The 27,770-nt window shown below is 41.1% G+C and overlaps 1 protein-coding gene across 2 annotated transcripts in view; it reads left to right on the plus strand.

Moving 5' to 3' along the window:
• Positions 1 to 840: 840 nt before the first annotated feature.
• The window catches only part of LOC103091803 (netrin receptor UNC5C), a 62,103-nt gene continuing 35,173 nt past the window's right edge, over positions 841 to 27,770 (plus strand). For both annotated transcript variants that reach the window (XM_032949715.2, XM_032949716.2), the window contains exon 1: positions 841 to 1,393. In XM_032949715.2, the coding sequence (XP_032805606.2) occupies positions 1,285 to 1,393 (109 nt within the window). In that variant the 5' untranslated portion in view covers positions 841 to 1,284. The remainder of the gene's footprint in view (positions 1,394 to 27,770) is intronic.

Genomic DNA, 27,770 nt, shown 5'->3' on the forward strand with positions numbered 1-27,770 from the left:
TACGCGTCCTGCAGATGTCTTAAGGCCTCACTCATCGCTCATGCATTGCACACACGCGTGAGCGACACGGGTTCAACGCTAGCTTGATTTGGCCCTTGGCACCACCCACTCATCACTTGAGCACAGCATTGGAACACACACAGGGAACGCACGGGTGGATTTTCTTCGGTTATTAACACCGCCCACTCATCGCCGTGCACCATTACGAATACGAGAAGCCGTATAAAGCACATTCGGAGTTTGGCTCTAAACGCCACCCACTCATCACTTGTACACAAACACACACACACATACGTCACCGCATGAGATTATCTTGGCACATTCAACGATTCACTCGTTCGCACGCCTACCAACGGCCTCTTTACAGCCCTCGTCGCTCACGTAACAAGAGCCCGATACCGTTCACAGGTAGTGTATGTAACCAGCTCGGTGCACTTTTGATACCTCCCCGGTTTTAACATTAACCTTAAAACAACACAGACACACACACAGTGCAGTTACACACACAGATATCGCTAGTGGCCGTCCGAAAGACTCTCCACCGCAACAACACTCGTCGTGGTTTTTTTCCCCCTATTGCACTACACGCGCAAAATATTTTATTCTCACAATCTGCCCAGCAGCAAGTTCCCCTTTGGGCGGATTCTCCCCTGCCAACCCCCCCACCCCGGCGAAATCCACCCACCCACACATCCACCCACCCACACATCCACCCACCCACACATCCACCCACCCACACATCCACCCACCCACACATCCACCCACCCACACATCCATCCACCCACCCACACATCCACCCACCCACACCCGGCATCACCCACCCACCCATCATCATCCCACTACAACCCACCCACCCACCCCCCTGTAAACCCCACGCCGCCGCTTCCACACATTGTCTGTCGCGCCCCACGCACGGCGCTTTGATGAATGAGCCCGCGGGAGCGACGTGAACCCAACCCCGGCGCTCACTGCTGCTGACTCTTTGAGTCTCGCAGCAGCAGCAGCGGCGGCGGCGGCGAGGGCAGCGGCAGCAGCCAGAGAAGGCGCACTGAACTGAAGAGCCTCGTGTTGTTTCACCATTATTAACTGGCGGGTGACTTTTGGTAAGCGAAGAGGACTTTTTTTTTTTTTACGGGTGGGCGAACAGGCGATTTGTGGTCGCCCACAAAGGTGTAAACATCCACCTTGTCTTCGCCGGCCGGCAGTCGGCACACCTGCATTGTCACAACATCATCTTCACCACCATCAGCCCAAACCGCGAAGCCATCTAAGCCGGAGCAAGTGATGATGAGCAGGGTTGGTGGGGACGGCATGGGTCCTCGCCGGCAGCAGAGCTCCAAGCTGCTGGCTCTGCTCGTATTCCTGCTCGCAAGTGGCTGCGCCGCTGCTCAAGGTAATAACAACAGCACTCGCGGTGGTGGCAGTGCGGGAGTAATTAGGTGATGATGATGATGATGGTTAGTTGTTGTTGGTGCTGGTGGTGCTGATGGTGGTGGTATTGCCGCTGCTGTACGAGTTTCTGATAACTGTATATATTTTTTTTGGCGCTGCAGATATAGCTGGCGGTATGTGCTAACTACCGATGGGGTTGCCACCTGTCCTGCTTTTCCCAGGATCGTTCTGTGCCCTGGGAAATATTGGTCCTCGTTAAAAGTCCCGTTTCTTGGCTACACGCTATTTAATAACCCTTTCAGCGTTTGTTTTTTTCCTGTGTCCCTCAGCTATGAAGGAACCCTGTCTGGTCATGGTACTCGATACATATTATTGTGCTCCCTAAATATTCTGACGCTGAAAGTTCTTCTGCACGTGCTTTTGACATGGGAACTTTTTTTTTCTGGTGGTTCTGCGGTTGGAATCTCAGATCAAGTGCTGCTGCTGTATGTGATGATGGTGGGGATGCTGGGTGCGTCTCGATGTGGTTGAGGTACTGTCGGTGGCATTCGTTGAGGCGTTGCTCGGGGTTGGTTTAAGGTCCCCGGGAATCGAGTTGCTGTAAATTGTTGAAGCGGGCGGTGCTGGAGGTTCGAATGGTGCCAACTTAAGGTTGGAATTGCTGATGCTTGTGCTGCTGGCGTCAAGAGTTAGTTTAAAATACTCGTAAGCAAGACCTGCCGCGATATATATTTAGTAGACGCTCACCTATAGATATAAGTTAAGGGTCCGTGCTTTTGAACATGTACATTATTTTGTTGGTACATGAACTGCAAAGTCGCCCACTGTGTCTTATTGTAGTTCATGAAGAATATCGTGTGTGCCTGTATACTCCACGTAGATGTCAGTGTGTGAACCACACGTAAATATGACTTCTTTCCCAACAGCATTTTGTAATCATATTTGTCATTGTTTGCATCTGTCCTATGGGGGGTGGGCAACGTGTGTTTATGTCTTACTGAGAATGTATGCATCTCCTATGGGGAGTTTGTGTGTGTGTGTACACTGCCTTGGGTATTTATTGTGTGCCTGTTTCCTACAGGAAAGGAAGCCTGCGTGTGTTTATTCTGCAGGGAAATCAGCCCCGGGAAACTGATAGAGTGAATTAACGTGGAGGCAAGCCCTTTAGGCGTCCTAAATAAACTAAGTGACAGCGTTGTGTATTCTCACTATATGTATGCGTAAAAGTGGCAGCGTGTAGCTGTAGTACAGCGTGATACTATATATAATTTGATCGGGAGTTCTTTATCCAACAGTGAAAAATGATAATGGCTGATGGTGATGAATATAGAAACTTAAACGTGCCAGGATGTATTACAGTTTTGCCACGGCACATTAATACTCTGTCTGCTTGTTAAGTTGTCTCTTAAATTATATAACGAATAATGCAATTACGCATGCATTTGCATAAACTGTGTATTGTAGATGTTCATTACAATCAAATTAGTGACAGCAAATTTTAATTCACACACGTGACATTGCTTTCAACTCTATATGCAGGCAGTATGCTTAATTTATAAATTCATTCACACTCGTTAAACTTGCATTATTATTACTTCTGTTGAGGATTGACTCAACATAGCCTTGGGTGGTCCAGATGTCCTGTGACCCTCAATTCATTCAGATGTACCAATTTTTTCCTTCGCATATTCATTTCTGATTTAAATAAATCTTACTTTAAAAGCATGTGAAGTTTTGGATAATTAAATTGGGACCACAAGAAGTCTGGACCACCCTGCACAGTATTATTATTCACACACCATATGTGCATGCCTATGCTGGATGCGATACACCTTATTCCGTACTTGAAATTATACATAAAATGCTAAGATTTCTGCAATCCTTATTTGGTATTATTTTCCATAAATGTCGCAAGTGCAGGCTATAAGTCGAAATCAGCATATGTCGCAGCATTATTTGTGTCAAGAAACTTTTACATACGGGCCTGGTACAGATAGGTGCTTAGAAGTTCATTGCAAAACGGTAACATTTCCCCAGTATATAGTTATTATTAAGTGAAAATGTCACTTGTACATATTCTATTAACATTTCTTTAAAATGTAGCCACGTGAATGCATTTTTACCTAAGTCGCAGCGACATAATTGAGTCTTTAGTGTTATCATGAAAACGTTACACGAAAGTAAAAAAGTGGAATATTCTATCCAAAGGATGACTGCTTATGAAAAATGTATTTGGTGATGCTGCATTGGCAATTATACCCTTCTCCACAGCACCTGATGGGCTATAAAGAAGGGCAATTGCCCAACATCGCCGATTAAAAATATTTTTTTCAGGCAGTGTTGTTGACGAGTGTGAGGTTTTCGGTTTTTCACGTTTGTTTATGTATGCCAAGAGCATAACACCGGCGTATGTCTTATGCTGCAAGGCACTGGTGACAATGTTTACTACTTTGATGTTTCACCCAAATGGTTAGATGTTTTTATTCAGGGAAAAGAATGTGCCTCTCTTTTTTTGAACGGAAACGTAGCATTAGAATATAGCACTTAAACATGACCGATGCACACAGCACATTTGTTATTTTTTTAATAACAAATGTGCTGTTAAAGATTGCAAGAAGTGGCTATCCCGCTGTCTCCAGCATTTCCCGGAATGCGCTTATATGGGCGCCCCAGGCCGTAATTACCCTGTCCGGAATAAGCCCTCTTTTCTTCCTCCTCTGCAGTGCCTCGCCCTCATCCTGGCTGTTTACAAAAATTACAGCGCGGCAGCTTGAGAGATGGGGCTCGTTTGACTTTCAGTACAAAGGTGCTTCACTGCCGCCTTACATTTACACAAGGAACAGCAACAACAAAAAATCCCAGTTTTTTTTTAAGGACGTAAAAAAGTGCGTTGCAAACATAGTGGCTTTACTTTGTTGCGTTTATTTGTGTTGATATAAAATGTCAACGTTTGATCTATAGCTCTACGTATATAACGCTGTGAGTCATAGCTAACCGTTTTCATATGGTTGCAACTATGGTATACAGTTTGCATGAAAGGTTCTGCGCTGCCAGGTGTTATACCTATAGTGAAGTCATTAGTTGTTTGGTGATTACCCATTGCACGGCGTGGTCACAATACTTCTAGAACTTAAGAAGTGTGTGGCAAAACGGTATACAATATTATGGATATGGCACAAGCCTTTATTGTGATGTAGCCTTATGCACTAATGTATTGCCCTTAGCCCAAATGGCCTCTTGTTTGTTTTATGGAGCAAGGCTTAGGTGGAACCCAGCAACATAAATGACAGCTTCCAGAACCACAATAGAGCATATTGTAAATTGAAGCCTCTTATGATTGTGCAGATGAGTGGAAGTATTTTTTTTAAGCTAAATGGCATCTGTTTAATGATATAGAACGCCAATTTAGAGTCTGTCTGTTTAGCCTGCAGGTTAATGCTGAGGAAGTTGGGGGTCTGAAGTAAAGAGAGTGGAGGTGGGGTGACCTGGAAAACGGCACTAATGTGCGGCTATGTGGCACATGCAGCTGTTTCTCATAAGTTAAATGAGGTTGTGGCTTTTCAGTTGCACGCTCATTCGAAGCTGTGTAATGAAAGTCTTGTGTGTGGAACGCTGTTTGACTTTATCAGCTTTCCGGAGTCGTGGGGGCGCTTTCCCTTGTCTCCCCTGTCGAGGTGAACATTTTTGAGTTTGGTTAATTGATCGGGGGGGGGCTTTTTTAAACAACAGTATAAACATTTGCTTGATAAGCCCATTTTAAATATCAACGGTTTTAAGAAGGATACGTGGAGAGTCATGTCACAGTGGTTTGCTTACTGCACTATGATCCTGCCCAGCTTGTTCGTGTCCCAGCCACGGCTAACATCAGTGGTGAGCGATATCCGAAAAAAGGTCCTGGGCCTCCCCTTCACAAACCTGCACTGGCCAGCGTGATGAAATATGATCAAACAGCCCACGTGACTGAACTTCGCATTCAGAGGCTTCATCAAGCAGTGGCTTGACATAGGGCTGTAAAATAAAAGTTTTATTAAATGGGAAATAGTAAATATTCTACACAGGAGACTGTAAAATCCTCAAGTTCGAAAAACAGGTTGTGTACTTTATACACACAGCCTTAAACTAAAGTGTGTTCTGACTCCATGTGCATTGAACAGCAAATTTTCATTACACTAATTGAATGTTTACAGGCTTCATTGTATGTTGATACAACAAATCCAATTACACTGTAGAGAGGTGAGTCTCAGGAAGTTTTATGAGATGTTAAGGCCCTGTCTGGTATGTGTTGGGCTTGTCATGCTAGTCCCTGAATTTGTATTTTGATACGTGAGGCTGTTTGCATTGGCTTTATGCCATTTATCTTTTTTAACATTGGCTTTTGAGTGGGAGGGAATCATTAAATCCATGAAGTGGCTAGAAAAGCTTTCAGCAAAACTCATTTATCAGTGGCTCTGTGTTAAAAGTGAATAAAATATAGGTATTAATTTCTAACATGTTATTTAAAACGAGAAGCATATGCCAACGGGCAACAATACTGTATCTTAATTATAAAATAATAAAAGAAAAATGCATATTTGGTATATTAGATTGTGGGAGACTTAGTGTTAATAAAAAGCAACTTTTTTGGCATGTGATGGATATGAGCCCATTGTTGACCGCTGCCAAAGTACACCAGGTTTTATGTGGACTAGAGGCACGCCTGTGACCACAAGTCCATTGCTGTGGTATCTTAAATCAATGCAAGCTATTTACACATTCACATTAAATTAACTGTCTACATTAGTGGAGTCACTATTAGTGTTTTGAAGGTCATTTTTTTCCCCAAGTAGTGTACAGTAATAGCATTGGGAATATAAAATGTGTTTGCAAGTTTAATGTTTTAATGTTAAATGTAGCCTACAAGATATCTAATCTATCCCATTGGGATATGATAAATAATTCCAGTTTAAAAAATCAATGTACCAGTTATTTTCAATGGTCTTGAGCCATTAGGCTCCTGAAATTTCCACTTCCTATGGTGATGCAATGTAAGTCAGGACACGGTAACAGAAATAAAATAAGAAATAGTCCTACTCTATCAGCCACTGACACCATAACCATCACTACTATCCATCAACAGGGTGTGTTTGAACGTTCACATTAAAGATTGAGTTACATGAAATCCAACCCTATATCATGTCCGTGTAAAATGTTTTTTTTCAAAATATCACATTTGAACTTAAAATTGTGGCAACGGACTTTACTTGTTTTTAAATCTGAAATTCTTTGTTATCAAGCATAATGGATAATATGAATTTATAAGCTTCACTATTTAATTATGATTGTAAAATAATGTGCTCGAGATTGCTGCTTTTAAAAAGTTTTAACCGTTTTTATACTAATATTCTTGGTTCTTTCGGTAAAGTCACGTAGAAGGGGAACAATAAAATAATACAAACATAAAACAATAAAATTCTCACGACGTTTCGACTGCAACACAAGCAATCATCATCAGGTGTGAAAACCACAACTCTTAACGTATGCTATGTGTTACACGATATATGCAATGACTCTGCAATGTATTCAAGTACAGTTACAATTTCAAGCCATGAATTTTCCATACGAAAGTTTGTTAAATTCAATGGAATGAACAGCTTGTCACATGTCAACAATTGCGAAATTCAGACAGAAATAAAGCAGTTAATGTAATTACTGCAATAAAGCCGCCTGTGTTTGCTGTCCTTAAATACGCGAATATATGCATGGCGCTCGGTAACATGAGTGTGACTTGAGACCGGCCATGCAGCGAGGATCTTTGTGTGCTGCTAAATGTGAAGGCTGTAAGGTGTTGTAATGGACTGTAACTGAATCCTGGCTGAGAACTGGCATGGGCTCGAGTGAAAAAGCCATGCTTCTCAGTAAAGGCAAACATGTCTGTGTAATATTCTAAATACCAGTTCTTACCACACAGTGAGACCTGTGTGCAAACAGCCCCCCCCCCCCCCCTTCAAATGGGTGATTCATCTTTTGCAGTTGTACATTTGTGCCAAATTCGAATTTTCTCAGTGCTAGTTTTCTTATAGAGGGATTTTTCACAATGCTTTCCTTGTGACATTCATGTAAAGAGAACTGCAGTAACAAGCCTCCCCTGGCTAAAAATCATGCCTAACGTGTACTCAATTCTGTTTTAACGATATTCCAACATAAAATGTTATGCTTTCCAACAAAGGTTGAACGTGTTAAAGCATTTGTTGTGGCCATCTCTATTTCTGGAATGTGGGGACACAATAACTCTCGTAAAGATGATCGAACACGAAAGAAACGTCAGCAGAGAGTTGTGGTAATAACCCTGTAGAAGAAGCCCGAATTATCAAACGGGTTACCTACAACTTCCGAGACAAAAAAAAAACTAGTAACTAAAAGGATTCTCCTCGGGAGTTGGTGGACGACCGTGTCGTGTGCGCCTCACCTCCCGATGATGTAATAATGTGTGATGACATTTCACGACATCATACGCCTTTGCGATGTCATCTCGTTTGTATTACCATTTCCTGCTGGGTTGAAGGCCTCGAGATGTCTTCGCCATCCCACAGTCATGCTCTGCCACGAATTACTCTACTTCCTGTGTATGAACTAAATACTACCTTGCAACGAGGTAAATTATGAGTGGCTACCGCACTCAATGCCACCTCCGGCCAGCTGAGGCGAGCCCTGCCCGATCGAGCCCCATAGTGGCACCATGGCCTACGGACGTACTGCTTCTTGCGCGCCTGGCGTTAGTGCTACCAGTATTATTGCTCATTAAATATTTCTGAGGACAAACGCATGTTGGAATCCACGCACACATCTCTTTTTTTATTCCTTGTTTAATATGCATAATATGCATTCACTTAGTGACAGGTTTAAATAGGATTGCAGATGTTTAACTGTCAACTTTTCATTAAGAATGATAATTTAATGTATTATGACGGTGCAAATTGACATCTATTTTTTATGGTATTTTAGAATAGATGTACAAATGAACATAATTAACTTAGATGATATGCAGTACACTTAAAGTTGTATCGGAAGGACTGATATGCTTGTGATTCTGTTAGGCCACAGCAGTAAAGGTGTGTGTAGATTGCAATTTCACGGTTAAAGAAAATGTAACGAAGATGCTGCATTTAACGCTTTAGAACGCATTACAAACTTTGCATTTCGGACCAGAATGTAATTTCACTACCGCACAGTATGAAGTGATTTTGTAAAGATAATTTTGAAGTTACATGTCGGGGTGACCCTGTTTGTTACTGCAAACTGCACACACATAATTTAACCACGTTTTTACCATTATTAATAATAATATGCAGCTTACTACTGCTGGATGAAGGCCTCCCTCCCATGCTGTTGGTCATGGTGGGTTTTATTTTTACAACACTTCGCCATACTGGCCAGTGCGGTTTGGTGAAGGGTGCTGCCCAGGACCGGTTCAAGTATCACGTGCCAATGATTTCCAACTTCGGTCGTCTGGGTCATTAGAGCAGTGTATCAACCACTGTTCCACCACTTTTGATAACCACATCTTAGGCCCTGATCGTTACAATAGTCATGAACATCAAGGCCATGTGCTGACTTGGTTTGATTCTAATTGTATACATGTGTTACGTACAACCCCTATTTTGCTCATTTCCCTAATACATATCTCTATTATTGTTCAGCTCCCACAACTACTCAAATCTAAGCCTATTTTCTGTTTGTTTGCACAATTGTATTTACCAGAAGACCTGTAACTGCTTTGTTTTCTGGATTATGGTGACCTGGGCAATGCCGTTGACATATGTCTGCATTTTTTTTACGTCTATATTTAACTTATTTCGCATGACTGCTTCCTGTACACATCGTTTGTGTAAATACCCAACATTTTCTTGCAAAAAAATTGGTGGAATCTCATCCACTAAAATGAGCTCTCGTGAGTTCCTCCCGAGGGCAATTGGCCAGACATTTTGGAACTCCCCCACACGACTAATGGTGGTCTACCTATTCATACTGCTGGGTGGCCAGAGGCAGTCGGGGGATATAAAAAAAAACTTGTTTTAACTGCCACGCTGGGCGTTGCAACTGGTGACCTCTGGAATGCAATTGGCAACCATTACGTCATGGTTATTTACTCTGGTTAATCCTATGTATTTTTCAGCAAAAAAACACTTAACCATGAGATCTAAAAGACTACGACTAAGCATGACCCGACACAAGGAAACCACTTTCCACGGTGTGAAAAAAAATAGTTTTCCTTTGTGTACAATCAAAGGATTAGGCAGATCCTTGCATAATAGTGTAAGTCTATCAACGATAGTTAGAGCTGACTTGCAAGGGGAAAGAATGACACATTTAAACATTCAATACTGTAGTGCCATAGCATTACACTATCAGGCTTAGGGCACCCGTACTTTTGTAACATATTTCCCTTTTTAAATTATATTTGAAGTCATGGAAAATTGGCCTCTACACTTGCCTAAAGCAATGCAGTTTCATTGCCTAGTACATTTATAGGAGCCAGGAAAAGCATTTTTTTCTTTAATTGATCCAGGCTATGGTGGGATGTAAATGTTTTTTTGTTGCTTTTAGACATTATACCCTAGATATTACCGTATTTGACAAATTATCATGGTGTGAGTGTAATGTGCAAACATTTTAGTATAAATGGGCAATTTGTTGCAAAATAGAATTCCTTGAGCTGAATAGACACTTGTAAAGCTGATATATAATTGCACTATATAAATTAATTTACTATGCTAAGTGACCATTAACTGATGGACTAATGAAAATTATTTTAACCACTGTCCCGTATGTCCATTAAATGGAGCATGCACGTTGTATAGAGGGAAGGTGAATTGTGATAGCTATGTATGCTGTACAATGAGCAATTAATAACATCAATAATCAAGCTACTTAACTTAGCAACGAATTAACGCATTACACATTACCAATAGACATAATTTCGCAATGGTCCAAATAAATACCCACCAAAAAGGGTGAAGTATCTGACTGACTCATATGACCTTGCATGTGAAACATCACGTGGCTGAGCATGTTGACCTTCGGTAAAATGTAGTAATCACTTGTAATTGTTATATATGTGCGTGTTTGAAATACATATGTAAGAAATGCTGTTCATGGAAACATACGTGTTAAAAAAATGTAAAGTGATAAGTATAAAAAAATGTGAGGGGAATTGTGCAGTTTATGCCAAAAGCTGACCAGAAAAGACAACTGCCAACTCTATCAAGTCAAGTAAATAGCAAAGTGGCAAAAGTCTGGAGCGTCTACAACCATTGCTGTGTTGTAAATGCAATTACCGCCGTTACTGTAGACTAAAACAACAGCTGACAATTCTCACTGCTGTGGTATGATTTCTCGTGTCATAGCCTAGAGACAATGAAAACATCCAAGAAGTGTTTTTAATGAAAAAGTTGCGGGGTTTTTTTTTACACGTTAAGGAAAAGCTTTTAAAATGTGCACAATAATTGATGTGTGCAATGTGCGATTTATCAAACCAAAGGTAACTAAATGTTTGCCTCAAGCTACGCATTAAAATTACATTAATGGTGCAGTACTTACGTATTAAAACCAGAACTTAGTTTATTATTTCTATTTGTTTATTAAAATTAATTACCTCTTTTTCAGGTGTTCTGGGGAATTGAATGTGTTTTTTTTTTGCGCTTCAAATAGTACAGAAAGTACTGTATATGGAATCATAATATTACATGAATTTGCAATATGTATGTTAATTTAGATAGCCCTTTTTTTTTACAAAAAAAGATAGAAACCACGTAGACATTGCATTCTTCCTGTGTTTATTGAAAGTGTATGGGCCCCATTCAGATGCTGTAGTTTGCTTTCACACTTTTGCAGAATTATGGTACGAGTTGGGAAATTCTGCGAAACGTATCGCTAAGCCTGGAGTCGGCAACATGCGGCCCCGGAGCTGCATGCGGCCCTTGGAGGACTGTTTCGTGATGTTATTTATTAAGGACCGTATCTTTAAAAAAGGATTATTTTTTTACCTAACCGCGGGAAAAAAAATGCCTCTTCCTGTTATTTTGGTTGCAGACCCCTGCGCGTAAGCCAATGAAAGCGTTGCGATGCTTAAAACAATGATGATGAAGACTATATTGAGGAACGCTGCGTCTTCATCATCATCATCATCACCAACACGAGCAAAATTAACATCAAAAGTAGAAACAATGGTATCATCAGCATCCGTTTAGTATCATGAGAGCTCTCATAGTTCATAATTCATTTATTTGGTATAGCCCTGTGAGCCATTCGGCTCTTGAATCGGGTGCAACCGCAACAAACAAAAAACATGAACAAGAAAACATCTTAAAGTGATTAAGTTTCATCATTCATAAACTTGTTCTCTTTGTGCGCATGTATGTGTGCACCGCTTTCAAAAACGTTTAGAGCACACACGCACAAAAAAAAACCCCTCTTCTAAAGCTGTCATGAGAACACGCCAACATTTTATTTTGCACAATTGAGGTGACCAAACATGCACACGGACTTGTGTCCAATGGTCAATGGGCACCCCCACACGAGCCACGCCCCGCCAGCTTGATTGACGTGATGGGCTCCACCTCCCCCCTACCCCCTGTGGACAATGGGGCAAGGGCAGTAGCGGAATGGCAGCGGCGGAAGGAGCCGCCGCTCATGAATTTCCCTGCGGAATTTTCAGATTTTGTCCGAAAAAGTGTGGATGCCGTTACCAAAAAATAAAATAACATACCGTCTTATTATATTGGACAGTGTCCTCGGTGCAGGCACTGCAATATTAGTTGCATTCATAACATGATCTCGGTAAGGAGCGTAAACCATCACGCAAATTCCGGTCATCCTCGCAGCGGCTTTTGGCGAGCCATCGAACAAAGGCGCCCACTGCATCTTGCGCTTTCAGATGCGCTTCTGTGGCCGTTTGTAATGCACTACCGATATTACGAAGCCACTGGAGATATGCACTTTTAAATCCGGATTGAAAACTCATTTCTTTAGAAGTGCTTTTTTGTGTTCAGTTTGTTGTCCTTCCCCCAGCACCTCCGATTAGCACAGTTGGCTACGTACGGTGCGAAAGAAGTTGTACATGTATAAGCCGGCCGTCACATGTGCTGCCCTACCAAGTTCCTACACTCTGTGAAGGATTGATGCTCTGTTTACCTGGCATCTTCTGTAGATGTTCACATATCCCACGTTGTTACATCCACTTGTACCTCCGTCTCCATCGAGTTTGTTATGCGAAATACTGCATGTGAAAGGATTTTAGGCTATTACAACTATATACTGTACTGTATTATGGTGGCTTAACTTTTCAAAATACAGTATTGTATTATACTCACCCCTACCATCACTGAAAGATGACTACACCACAGCACCTGTCAAGTGAAACATCGATTGACCTTGGTATTTATGCTTTGACACTTGCACACAAAAGGCCTACTTTTGTGAATAATGTGGGAGAATTTCGATTTAAAGCTTTCGTGACTGCAAGGATTCATCTTCTTGGTTCTTTCGGTAAAGTCACGTAGAATGAGAATAAAACAATAAGTAGCCTTCACCTGAAGAAGGCTACTTGTGTTTAATCCCCAGCTGACTAGTAATTTATGTGGAGCGGACCAAAGTGTGTCATCTTCCACATTTTCTTGGTTCTTTCGGTAAAGTCACGTAGAATGAGAATAAAACAATAAAAAATAAGACAGTAAAATTCTCATCGACGTTTCGGCCACAACACAAGTAGCCTTCAGGTGAAGAAACAGTTCTGTTATCTTCTTCAGGTGAAGGAACAGTTCTGTTCCTTCACCTGAAGGCTACTTGTGTTGTGGCCGAAACGTCGTGAGAATTTTATTGTCTTATTTTGTTTTATTGTTTTATTCTCATTCTACGTGACTTTACCGAAAGAACCAAAAAAATGTGGGAGAAGATGACACACTTTGGTCTGCTCCACATAAATTACTAGTCAGCTGGGGATTAAAAACTCTTGACTGCAAGCTGGCCAGTAGCAAGCACAGTAAATAATATACTGCCACCCCACTTAATCTTCAACCTGCTCGAATCTATTCTTGGGCTTTTCCTTGCCAGATGAGGTTTGTGATCGTGGCATCTTGCTTTAATTTGTGTAATGCCTCTACATAGTTAATATAGCTCACCTTGGAGGTTCAGTATTTCTCTTACTGGTAGGAACCTCCTGGTTATACCAGCCCACAGGGGATTATTGTATCAGTCCGTCGTGCATCCGAAAATGGGAGGGGTGGGGCTGGGTGGAGAGGGGAGGGTGGGGAGGGGCTGGGTGGGGAGGGGCTGGGTGGGGAGGGGCTGGTCACCCCGTGGTGCCCTTATAAAACTCAACGTTTAACCTACTCACGTCGGCTTATGCCCGCCCTCACAGTCGGGCATATTTGCGGAATACATCACGCCGCCGTTGACCCTGGCCATTGACCGAGCAACCCAACGTTCCTACCAGCTCCCTCCGCAGGAATGTGTATATATTGCTCCTTCCTCCCACACTCACCTGTAACCATACTGTGTAATATACTGCACTGTATTACAGTGTAAAAACATGGGTGTATGAACATTGTGGTGATATACAATATATCGGCGGCAGGGTGGCATGTGGTAACACTTGTGCCTCACAGCAGGAAGGTCTTGGTTTTGATCAGGTGCCGTTCAAGATCCTGCCTTGGTGCGCCAATATCTTGGATTGGTCTTAACTTGCTCCAGGCACATTGTGCTAACACTGAGATGCTCCTCATTGGCAAAAAGGCCACTCTCAGTAAAGACTCCAGTTTAATCGTACACCTAATCTCTGATGTCACACTGGCAACGAGTGTGTGGAATCTTAAAGTTGTTGATTTCAAGCTCTTATTATTTTGCAGCATATCTCAATTATACAGGACCTTATACCTCGAAATGTGCAACAACTCCCACATCCACATACCCAGCTGCTGCTGATATCCTTATCCACACCATTATCCTATCCCAACTTGACTACTGCATCTCCTTATGGTCTTTGAAAATACCTCATCTCCAAACTCCAGATGTGTCAAAATGCTGCTGGCAGCCTCCTCATCCACACCAGTGAATTAAACTTTATAACCCTCATACTCCAATCCATCAACTGGCTCCCAATAATCCCAGATGAATTTCAAGATTGCACTCGCCATCTTCAAGATCCTTCATGGACTCGCCCCTTACTACCTATTTTCATCTCACTCCACTGCCTTCTAATGCGCTTTCCATTTACCCAACCAAGGATTCTGTCACTAAAACGGTCAAGTCATTCAGTGGGAGGTTGCTCTGCTGCCCTCACGGTCTGGAACTCCTTTCCTTTCCATCCGTCTGTGCTGTTGACTCCCTGCTCCTGTTCAAGCCGAGATCCTGCCTATGACTATATCTCTCTATATAACGTAAATATGCCCGTTGTATCTGCACAGCGTCTTGGATAATTATTACAGTACCGTAAATCCAAATAGATTATTTAATTGAATTATATCAGCAGTCTCGCTTTACAGGTCCAGGGTTGTCTTGGTTAACAAATCTAGAAGGCCAATAGGTTGATGGATACAATAAAAACGGACTTAAGTGGAAATTCAGGACAGAGGTTGATGTACTATAATTTTGTTTAGTTCCCAAAATTTTGCTCAACAGTAGTTAATGTGATTTGTCCAGATCATTTTATTTGACATCTTTGTGCTGTCGTGAATGGATGGGAATAGTGGATGGAGAGGCAAGCAAGGTGGGTGATAAGCTATGGGGAATTGGGGTAGGTGGTGTGAAGGTGACGGGGGGGGTATACACTGCGTTGTGAAGTTAGGAAAGTGAAGCAGATGTTCACATTTTTCACGGGTTTCTTTAAATAGCATGCGCTTGCATGCACATTTAGCTGGATATGTACCATAAAGTATACGGCTCATACATTACTCATGTATTATAATTATTTGATTCTCTTGTGGTGTAAGGCAGAAAATGGTCCCCTGCTGGAAAGGTGAAGATGGCAATGAGCACTAATTTATGCATACGTACCCCATTACTCTCTGCGCAGGCCGAGTTTGAAATGTTGCATGCACCGGTATAGCCAAAATGTCTGAGTAATTATCACATCACTCAATAAAGGGCAAGAGTTTGGACACTTTCATGGTTGAGTATGACTTGTTCTGATTAAGTATATGTTGGTAAAAAAAGTGCTCATCCCTGTACAGTAATGCCAATTAATCTGGCAACTGTTGACCTCCGTTGGCTACGTACGGTGCACAAGAAGTTTAACATACATACATACATTCACACATACATGCTGCACTGGTGCATTGATTTGACATCTAAGTGTAGACGTCCACATGTCTCCATTTAATACAGTTATCATTCTGCTCTTTAGGTGTGACTGCATGGAATCGTGAGTTCATAATGCAAGGAGCAATTCTATGTAACATTCATGCTTTATATTGTTCAAGTTTATTGAACAATAATAAAGAGGCCAGGATCGTTTCATTTGCAAAAAAATACCCGGGGAATTAGTCTGCCAGTAGGGGGTGATGATTACTATGTATAATTCCAACTGAGTAATTTGCGTTAAATTTTCAAATCTGAAAAATGTGTCTGTTTCTTCCAGTATAGAATGACCTGCACTGGCGATTTTTTTAAATTAAAATAATTGCGGTTAACTCTCGCAAAATAAGATGTACAGTATTTGCCGTGTGACTCCTCTTAACCAGAAAAATCACAGATAGGATGTAATTTCACAAAGACTTGTGCATAATTGCAGAAGAATAGCTTTCGTGAGCCCTACTGCTGCCACAAATAATAGGCGTTGTCGATAATATGGCTGCGCATATATAGAGTTCTCTCATAAAGTGTGACATGATTCTGTAAAAAAATGTGATGACCGTATTAGCGTTACAGCTTCACAAGTCGGTCAGGTTTTTTATGCTGAACAGACATTACCAAGTTAATGGATGTATTTAATTGCTTATGTGACCAGCTACACAATGGCCTACTGTTACAAAGTGTGGGTTGTTTAACGAATCCTGAATCCTAGCGAGCAGATGGCGAGCGGTGTGATAATTATCACACCGTTCGCCATGTGACCACAACATTTAATTGGCAGGAGCCGGGGAACGGTGCCTTATTCAGGAAAGACACCTTGTACTTGCCTCAGCAAGACTTTGGCAAATTACATGGCATTACTTAAACAGAGTATGTTAGGGTTGATTACTTGATTAAACAAAAATAATGCTAATTACAAATTTCTCATGTATAGTGACCAACTTCTGTTTCGTTTTCAAAGCTATGCAACGGCATACAATCTAAGCCATTGGCACCTTTTAACAACCTTTGCTCAACAAACATTGCGTATTGGGCCTATCTAATCTGTAGAAATGCAGCAACCATCTTTTATAATAGTGTTTCTAGGTAATATGACTTTTATTGGTGATTACAGTGTTTACTTTGCCAAATTGCCTTTTTTGTTATAGGTACTATTTTACTAAACACACAGTTTTATATATGAACTGTTTCACTGTGCTATATATTATGTGTGGCGTATCCCATACATACTGTATTATGTACTTGTACATATATACACGTACTGCTAGACTACAACTACTGTGGATATACGAATGAGTACATGGTATATATCTTGTATAGACAGGACTTTTCTTACAGTCATTTTATATTTCTATCTGCAATCTAACAGAGGGATACGCAATCTAACAAACGTGTTATCTGTAATTAAACATACAGCACTGGGTATGCGAGCATGTCCTGGGGAATATAACATTCTTCGCCAAGTTCTCTACCTTTGAGCTAAGAAACACCATGCTTGAAGGGAGTGCTATGTTTGATTGTCGGTAACACCTTCAAAATATGTAGGTTACATCTCAGTTTAGTGCATTCGGAGTAAGTTTATCAAAAACTTAAATTCTTAAATAGATATTTTGCTTGACATTTGTAGCAATGCTATATCATATTGTATTTGGCTGGTAATATATTTGATTACCACAACTAGTACTGTAAACACCTTTCACTAATTGCAATCTAATGGCTGTTAAGAAAAATACAATGATAATGAAAAATCAATGTGCTGTGGTCAACATGAACAACATGAAATTATAATCTGAGGCTTGAGGCTTTTGAGTATACATGTACCGGAGTGTTTTTTTTATGTTTACTTCTGTTGGTCGAGTTTTTTGGGAAAGTGGTGGCTGGGCTTGAAGGATTATGTTGCTGTGTGATAAAATCACGTTAGATGACCTTTTCATGGTCCATGAGTGAGCTGCATGTGCAGAGACATAATAGCACAGCACGGTGGTGTTGATTAAGCAAGGCGAGGTTGGGAGGGTATTGTTGAGTTCCAACCACTTCTGTTGTAACTTTAATGCTGTATCCATCACTCCGCACTTTAAGCGGCCGCCTGCTCTTCATGTCTGTCGGAATTCCATTTATTTTTCCGGCCACCGCTGCGTTAGGTATTAAAGTCATTACTTACATCCTTACCTCCCACATTAGTCCTGACAGTGCTGAAATGGATCTTGACCCATGTGTCAAGTGCATCCTTCTAAATTTGCACATTACGTTTTTATTTAGAGAGTACTGAAAAGCACACTTTTTCCCTTTACTGGCTAATAGATATTTGTTTGACAAGCTTAATAGATTAAATATACTCATGGAAAATATGTATATTTCCTAGCAGTAAAACTATGGAATGATCTGGAAAGTGAACCTTAAATTACAGGATTGTGGAACTTACATGAGCCACTGATTGTAATTGAAAAACAGCTGTCTGGCAGATGTTAGGACATCAATCTCCGTTTTGTGGATTAAAGTTGGTGTGTAATTGGTATTTTAGCACTACACATCAAATCAGGCCTGATTTTGTGATGTTTAGAGTGTCGTGAAATGCTTTTGTCTTTCTGCAACTTGTAACAATTTAGATATCACAGTTAAAGTATTGTGGGTTTCTATCATGTTTTTCATGAAAAATTATGACAATGGAATACCCAAATTTCATTGTGTATATACAGGATGTTATCAGTGGTCATATTCGAAATAGGCTGGCTCCGACCATTGTAATGTTGAATTTACACTGATGCCATAGCTCCACCAGATGTGTCCTGCGATATTTGTCTGAATATGGACACAAACGTCTTTGCTATCATGTCCAGACCTCTTTAGTGTCTGACATGTTTTGACGTCGTGAAAAGCAAGTCATAGCTTGACAGAAGCAATTGTAAAGTGTGGGACACCACCTGCGGTTAAGCTCGTGTTGTTTGTGGTTTTGTATGTTGACCATTTAAAAGGTCCACCCAGAACCATCATAAGCAAATGTGGAATTAATGACTATCACTGTCATGATTGTGTGTAAAACCTCAAAGATACATCACATGGTTGGTGATGGTTTTCTTGCGACTGAAGCTGCATATGATGCCATGTTATATTCATCGGTGGGCATCTTTGCCTTGGAGATGAAGGCGATATTTTTGTTGCCCGTGCCTTGATGCTGTGCTCGTGGCATTTTATAGCAGGAAGACGCGAGGGATGTTTAAGTCTGGTGTCCACTGATTGCAAATTCTCAACAAGAGTAGAGTGTGATGTGGTGAAATAATGCACAATTCTCCCACACGGAACTATGTAATTTTTATGTTGTTTTCAACTTCCATCAAATATTTTAGTGGTTATAAATGAATAGCATTTGAATTTGATTGACTCATCACATTATATACAGTAACTAAAGTTTGTATATGTTTTATTTGTTATCCTCTTTCTGGTACACTGTCCCCTCTCCTTATGCATGATTTGACATATCCTTACCCAGGTTATGTATGCCCAAATTTCAATGTGCATGTCATAATACCTCAATCTCAACCATATGTGTGAGGATATTTCCCTGTTGGCCACTAAGTACATATCCATCATGTGCCAGCACACTTGCATTATTAATGTAAAGGGTAAAGGTGCAGCCCTGCAATTACTTGCTCGCAACACTTACAATGGAAGGACCTCCACCAAAGGGAGCGCTCGAGAGCCGTTCTTAGAGGGTATTTGGCCTATCCTTCCATGCTAGCTGGACATCTTGGATGAGGCGCGAGTTACAGAACTTTATTCCACCACACGGCAGCTGCTGATCGACTAACTGTGGCAGAATTTATTTATGCTGCTGGGTGGACAGAGGCGAGCAGATTTATGACACTCCCATTGTTTCAACTGCCACATTGAGAGTTGAAACGATGGACAGAATTCTGCTGCTTTCATTGCATCCACTAAAGAGTATATCGTGCATGGCACACAGAGCCACATTTTTGTCAGGAAACCTTGTCTACAAGAGGTATGTGTTTTTTTTATTCGTATGAAATTGCAAATATTTGAGAATTGCAAATACAACATTTAGCCAATTTTGTCACATTTTTTTTGGACATTTTAGATATGACTTGGAATAATTTGATTGTTGGTAAAGTGCAGTTAGAATAATACCACTTTCTCCAGTGGAGGTAATGGGAATGGGATATTTTTAAGAGATTGGGGATTGGAAAGTTACAGTATCTCTATTATTTGGAGTGAGTTTCTTCTTTAAAAGCAGGGCAAACAATGTTTGGGACTACACTGCTCACGCGCATATGGAAACCATTTTTTTAAAACCAATTTCCAGAGCTGATCGGGGTCATGTCAATTATCACCTTTGTTGGTTGTAACACATTTTTTTAATAACTGTTTTCATACCCATTCCTTTGAAAATAAACAGGTGTGTATGCAACAAGTAACCCGAGTTCAAGAAGTCAATTGATGATTGCTTGTAAGTATGTTGTGTACTTCTTGCCATGCTGAATACTACAACGACTGCTGTCGTGTTTTTAAGAGCTAGAATTTCACAAACCTCTGCAACTGCTTAAAGCAGTGTCGTGGCACAAAAGCCTACGCTGCAAATCCTGCTTCCCTTTCACGCCTTACCGCACAGCATCAATTCTTGTCAGTGTCAGCTTGAATAATCGAGACAACAATCATTTGTTGAACGCTTGACAATGTTGTCATCAGGATTGTGCAGTAGTATCTGTGCATCTTTAAACCCCATACTTCAGCACCACACCCCATCTGTATTGTTTCCAATGGTTAGTCTTTAAGTATATGTACTAGATGTACCAAATGCTTAACGGGCAACAATGCTGTCACACCATGCTTTTAATAGATAATGCATTTGTCACTTTATCATCTCCATCACCTGCCTCTTCCATCACTCAGCTCGATGAGGCTGAGCAGGGGCTGAGGAAATTTCCTGCCATGGTTGTCTTTCTAAGGCGGTATTACGGCTTCGTTCGCTGTCAACGCTCTCGAGATTTCGTACCCACCCCCCCGCCACATGGTTTTCTGTCATCCCCTACGCCCGTTTCCTTCCAAGTTGTGTGTGCAGTGTCGAAAAGCACAGGGTCCTGGGTCCCTGGGTCAGTCTCGTTATGGGTCCGCCGACCAGTTTGTGTGCTCCTGTCTTTGTCCAACCAGTTTGCATTTAACTTTTTTTTTTCAGTCGCTGCACCGTTGATGCTCACATGCCATTTTTATAGTGCACATTGAAATGAATGTCAGGAAAATATATTTAAAGTGTATATGTGAAAGGTCAACAAATTAAAAATAATGTGCAGTATAGTACAAGGTCTGTTGAAATACAGTGATATTTTGCTTGTATAACATTTAAAACATTATTGTTAATTAAACAAGTTATTATAATTATTGAAAAAAGTTATACTTGCATATGTGTGTACCTACTCCACTTGTAATGTCTTGTGTTTTTTGCAGAACTGTTTATCTATGCTAAATATACTTGGAACAGATGGTTGTCACTATTTCACTGTAAATGCATAATAAAATGTAAAAAAAAAGGAATTGGCCAACATGCAAGGGAAGGTCCTACAAAAGTAGTCTTGTAGATTCATTAAGGCCTTTTTAGTTACACGTTTAAAAATGATTTGGCCACAAGGAAAGGAAGCATTGAACGGCTCCAGTTTCTTAAAGATCCCCCCCCCCCCATGCTATGGTATTTGTCAATACTAAAGTGGTGTTGGATGCTTAGTAGATGGGCATCTTCCCTTGAGGGCCACATCCAAACCAGTGTCCTGCTATTGTAGGAGGAGATAATGTGCTGTAGGGGAGGTGCTTTCTTCCAGATGAGACATAAAATACAGATCCTGGCCACCTTACCTCCCCTCGGGACTGTAAAGATCTTGTGACTGTTCAATAACCGTATGGGGGGGGGGGGTCAGCACTAATGCCCTGGACTCAAATCCCCCTGCAAGCTCAAAATGACGATTGGCTACATCATATTCAAGTCTCAATCCTCTTAATAACTGGATGTGCATATAATTTACACGTGCCTTGTGGGTTGGAGATTCCGTCATCCTGCACCGGATTGATTTTGGCTGATGATGATTACGATGACACCTTGTGGTGGGATGGTACCGCAAATGTGCCTTATTGTTGCTTTGCATTGGAGCCATAATTAGCTGTGTGTGCCATCGCGTAAAGTACTTAAGAAGCACATGTACATCTGCAAATAAATTGGACTGCTTACATCACACAGGTGTTAGTGAATAATTGTATATTATTCTGGGATACATTTTTGCTTCGAACAACAGTGTTAAAGTATGCACTTAACGCCAGAGGATAAATATATAATCAGTCGGGGAGGAGGGCTTTTATGGTAATAATTTATTTACAAGAAATAAATGCAAAAGTTGCCTGGAAATAATTGTGATTTATAGTGTTCCTGGATGTAGTGTACATTTATAGACGTTCTGAGGCCGCTTACGCTGCCTCTACAGCATGCATTACTGTACAGCTAATGCACTCACAATAACATTGATCTTTTGTTGTTTGTTCAGTGTAATGCTTCCATCATCGTTTTATTTGTGGGAGGGAGGCATCGTGGCAATACATTGGACACATTTATCTGTGGGCGTACAAACTCGACAGAGTAAAGATGTAAGCAGTACAGTATTTCTCAATGTGACGCTTCAAATGAAAATTAAATTGAAACTTTAAAGAAGAGTTTTTTTACTACAATGTACAGCACGTCTTATTACCACCTCCCCTTATCCCATAATCATCCAGACAAACTGTATGCTGTACTATATATAAAAAAAACTCCGTAAAATTAAACCCCACACATTTTCAACTGCCTCACCAGGAGATTGAGCCAACAAAACTCTGGATTGTCAGTGTTACGGCAGTCTTCAAGTTACTAACCTAATTCCGCTGTTGAGACCCGTTCGAAAGTCTAAATGGTTCGTAAGTAGAACGGTTCTTAAGTTGGAACACAACAATGCACTACATTTAAATGCCCATAGAACAGTGGAACAAAATGTGTTACGGTTCAGCAAAAATGGAAGCATTGTTACACTCATAATTAAGGGTAAATGGTCTACATTTGCACGTAACACTGTAAAAAAAATACTGGAAAGTAAATAAAACAAAATAAAGTAACGTGAATAGGAAAAAAAAACCCTTAAATTTTCACTTGCTTTGAGTCCTGATTGCTAGCTTGTAGCCGGAGGGGGGTGGGGGCAATGAGTCTCCACAATAGAGCAGACAGACACAAAGATCACCCGCATAGCCTTATCATAGTGTTGGGGCAAGTGCTGTTAGCGAGCGCCTATGAAGGCCGGCACAGCACACGAGGGGGTGGGTGGCCAACACCACGCCCGGCCGCCTTTGTCTCCCTAGTGGCGATGTTTACACATCGCACCAGGTACTCATTTGAGACCGAGTCGACCTAGGGGAGGTCCGGTACCGGTTCAGATAATCGTCACTGGTGTTGGCACACACACACACACAGACACACTCACTTTCACACACACACACAGACACACTTTCACACATACAGACAGACACGCACACACAATCACTCCCAGCACGTGGAGGATCACACCTCTGAACAAAATAGTTCCACGTTTCAGTTTGCAATTGCGAGTTCTCGTTTTCAGGTGTTTTTTTTGGTTTTACTTGGAAGCTGGCTTGTAAGTATGGTTCGTAAGTCGGAAATTCGTAAACCGAGGACTGCCTGCACTTACATTCTACCACGGCAGCATCCACTGTAAATGAAACCCAACGAGTCATTGAAATTCTCCAGCAGTGTTTGAGAGAAATTAATTAATTTTGAGAAATTTTAGGTCACTAAACATGTTTAAATTAAAACGGGTCAATTTCGATTCGAGCATACATTTAGTTGCTGCACTTATTCGTGGAAAAGCGTGGTTATAACCCCATTGATGAGCCAGGCGGCCACCTCCAAAGTTACGGATCTTGTTGCCAACTTGATGCACATGTGCAGTGTGGATTGTTAATTGAGTTTGTGTGAAATGTTTGGCTATGGGGTTCAGCGCTCGGATGAGTATATTATCAACCAGTGTCAAAACGATGGGGGGGGGGAGAGAATATGGAGCCAATACGAGAACAGTCAAAGCAAGCCATGGGTCTCTCATTAACTTGCGAGATTCAGACATACAACACTGTACAGGGTGGTCCAGATGTCTTGTGACCCCCATTTAAATCTCGTAACCGTTATATTTTTAAAGTAAGGGTTCTTTAAAACAGACATGAACATGCGAAGGAGAAAAAAATATAGGGGTCAATTGTGGGCCCCAAGACATCTGGACCACCCTCTACGGTGCATTACTTACTGCACCTAAAGCTTTATACTTTTGCAAACCTGCAATATTTGCAACAAGGAAAAAAACATACCTTTGACAAGGTGTTTTTGTTTAAAAGTAGACGGAGGTCAAAAATACAGGGGTGTTTAATATGTTTACGTTACTAGCATTACCTCTGGGTACAAAACTAGCAATTGTGCGAATATGACCGCATTTGGCCAAACTTCTGATTTACTTCCACAAAGGTGGCGCCACTGCTTCTCAGCAACGTCACGGGTTTGGCTAAGTGCTTCACCTCAAATAATCTTCTGGCCGAACCAGTTTTACACGCCACCAGCATCAGGTCACGGCGGCAAATATTACATTAAATAATATTAACTTCATAGACGGCTGCTGTCGATGGTAAAATAATTAATTTGCCCTTTGCAGGAAAACAAGTTAGTTTATATCCTAGCATTGTATGAATTAATTCGGAGTCCGGATGAAAATATGAAATACGTTTTTACGACTGACCTGTAATGGTGGTGGAACCTGAGGTAGTTCTTATATTTTTTCTCATACTCAGTTTTATGCCTTGTGTTTATGGACAAGTCACGCTATTGATCATGTTCCAGGAAATGCTGATGCAGCAGTGCTGGCCTGGTATTTTCAGGGAACCCAAAAAATGCAATGCTAAAGTATCAAATCAATATTACTTTCAATTAATATTGTTTTAAAGGTTTGCTTGCTAGTTATTGTTGTGCCTCTGCCATTGTTCGTTGACATCAATTACCATGCGGCGAAGGGCCAGACTAAGATAATCTGTGCTTGTGGACCCATGTTTACACGCTCAGACAAGGACTAAAAGTGCTCTGCCGGGCATCAACCACGACACCGAGACCTGCGACAATTGTGCTTGCCTTGGCCTATAAAAACGTGATGCGAGACCCACAGCACAAATGCCAACGCAGACATGTCTTTAGCTCTGCCAACTACAGCAGCTCTAGGAGACAATTTTGACGGTTTTCTGCCACTTGAAGGAACCTCTGTGTTGGTCCAGAGTCACAGACTCTCCGGCCATATCTCCTAATCCGAGAGAGTCACTGGTAGAGTGGCGGCAGCAGCTGCAGGCTTTAGATATGGCAAGGACCATTCTGTTCTGCATGTAGTAGATGACCCCTGGGAGGTGTTAGGAGCTGAATAATTTGAGCCAGTTCAGGGTCGCTTGGGCTAGAATACATAAATAGCCATCCAGCTCAAGCACTTTGTCATTGTTAATCTATGGTTGTGAGGCTGCCTCCCTAAATCATTAAGGCCCACCCGGCAAGAGTGATGGACACATTTTGGGCTAGTGTATGCCACATTCCTGTGGTGAACATTTGCAAGGTGACAATGGATGTCGGAAATGATCAACTGGACACCTTGGCCTCCGCAAATACATCCTTAGGCAGGCGGGTCTTATCCATCTGCACCCTATGAGCCATTCTCACCTCCGACAGTCCAGTTTTGGTGTAGAGATTCTCACTTATGCACTTGTGGGTGCCAAGTAATGGCGGGATCGAATTGGAACTGGTACTTTCCTCCCTGTCACGGCCTTACCAGGTTGTCACATTTACCATCATCCTCAAAACACGGAGAATGTTGGTTATGTAACTTAATCAGGTGTTACTGCTACTTTCCTTCCACAGGGCACCCAGATGTTGCGTTAAAGTTTTCTAAAGAAGACTCCCTTGCATTTCTCTTTCAGAGAAATTTTACTGCTACATCGTTATCCTGACATGATATCCTGACTTATCATATGTGGGTGTCAACATTAATTAGGAGCACCTCTTTTGGGAAACTGAAGATGTTTAATTTTGCTGCTGTGATCTGATGTAAGCAGGCGTGAGCAGCTGTCACTTTTGGCCACACTAGTTATGGTCTGTTTACAAATTCTGAACAAATAAATTATGCTGTCAATGACAGTGATTTTCATACGAATTTTTTCAATAAATAAATGTTATTTTCATAACTACAAGCAAGTTCATATTTCTGCCTATTTTAAATTGAGTTGAGTATTGGCATTTGTGTCTTATCAGCAATATGGACATCTGTGAAAAAGAGCAACACAGCTCATTGGATTTCTCCAGGAGAAATTAATATTCAGATTCTGAAATCTAATTCCCAAAAATATGTCAAGGTAAATAACTATTAATCTTCCACTTGTGTATTATCTTAGTCATGCATAGATGAATGGCTTAAATCAACTTTAAACATAATTCCATATTGTACAAGCCTTATAGAAAATATTTTATTAAACAGGCTAATACACAATTTTAACTAAATGTATGTAAATATATTTTTGTTTAATTTAAACCAGCTACACTTTATTGATCTAATTTGTCAAAAACGTGTTGGAAATTGGTTCTTCTTATTTGTGTGGGTTCTGTGGACAGAAGTTACCAAGTTATATGTTACCGTATTACAGTTATACAAGTCAGTGCTTCATGTGCAGTGTTATTTTTGACGTTATTTTTTTACGTACAAGCACAAGCTGCTGAATATAAAAAGTGTGTTGTCTTCAATTCGCACTGATGGTAGATATTCTGCGTTATTTATTTACTGTCCTATTTTTCCAGGTATATTTGCATACAGCGCAAGTAGAAACTTGGTTAGCCGTCATTGCTTGACATAACTTGAAGCACAAATTCGGAAGCACAAATCTAAAATGTGTTTTTGTGCATGTAAATGTGCGTTTGCGTTGTGTAATCCTTACAAATGTTAAAAACACATTTATCCATGCAACCTCAATGTGTGGTGTTAAACTAACTAGAGTTGATAAACTATCATATATAATATCAGTATATATTAACATTAATTATAATTTATCAGCCAATATCAATACAGATTTCTTATGCATTCACCCGATTACCCTCAACTCATCCACTCATCCACTGGAGCTTTGGGGTCCGTGAAAACTCCTCATTACCCGTGGCCCAATTCGAATTATCCACCGTTATCTGCGACTCTTCCTATGCGTCGTTAACGAACGGTGTCCAGATTTCCCACAATTCATAGTACGGTTAAGAGGAGTCGTGACATTCCTCCCAACTATCCGCAGCTGTCCCCTCATTTTTCCCTCTGATAAGTGGAGCAATTTTTGCGAATAATAGGATGCACTAAATTGGGCTCCTAAATTGCCGCAGTTAAGAGTTATCTTGTACAATGACGTGTCTTTAATAAAGCACATTGGGAAACACATGCAGGCTGTACATTTTTGTTCGTAAAAACAAAAGTGGCTGTGGTACTGCACTGTATAAAACATTCTACAAAGAGGACCAAAGGCCTTCAGCATATGGGCAAAACCCCCGCAGTTTAGACGGCTACAGATAACGATCCATTGGCATGTTTTAAAAGTGTGCCAGTGACATTGGGCTGTGGTGTCATGGTCAAATGAACAGCCCTTATAAGTCATATGTCACCCGCTACTTAAAGAGGTGCTTCTTAAACTGGTGCAGCAGCGCACCGTGGAGTATTTATTTACCAGAGGATACACGGCAATAAAACAAAGTGCTGGCAGACGTCAGGGGTGCTTCGCTTGGCTGGATTTTACATCCATCCATGCCTTGCCTGACTCAGGCGTGAGAAACCTTTTGAACACGTACCGGATTAGTGATATCACGCAATGGCAGTGCTCGTCACACAAATCAATGCCTTTGGGCAGGCAGTATGTCTTAATTGACTAACTTGCTATTAGCACGTGCTTTGTAATGGTTTATTTGTTCACCT

This window comes from Petromyzon marinus, chromosome 8 (genome assembly GCF_048934315.1).
Source record: "Petromyzon marinus isolate PM22_M1 ecotype Great Lakes invasive population chromosome 8, UKy_Petmar_22M1.pri1.0, whole genome shotgun sequence".
In the NCBI taxonomy this organism is placed as follows: Eukaryota; Metazoa; Chordata; class Hyperoartia; order Petromyzontiformes; family Petromyzontidae; genus Petromyzon; species Petromyzon marinus.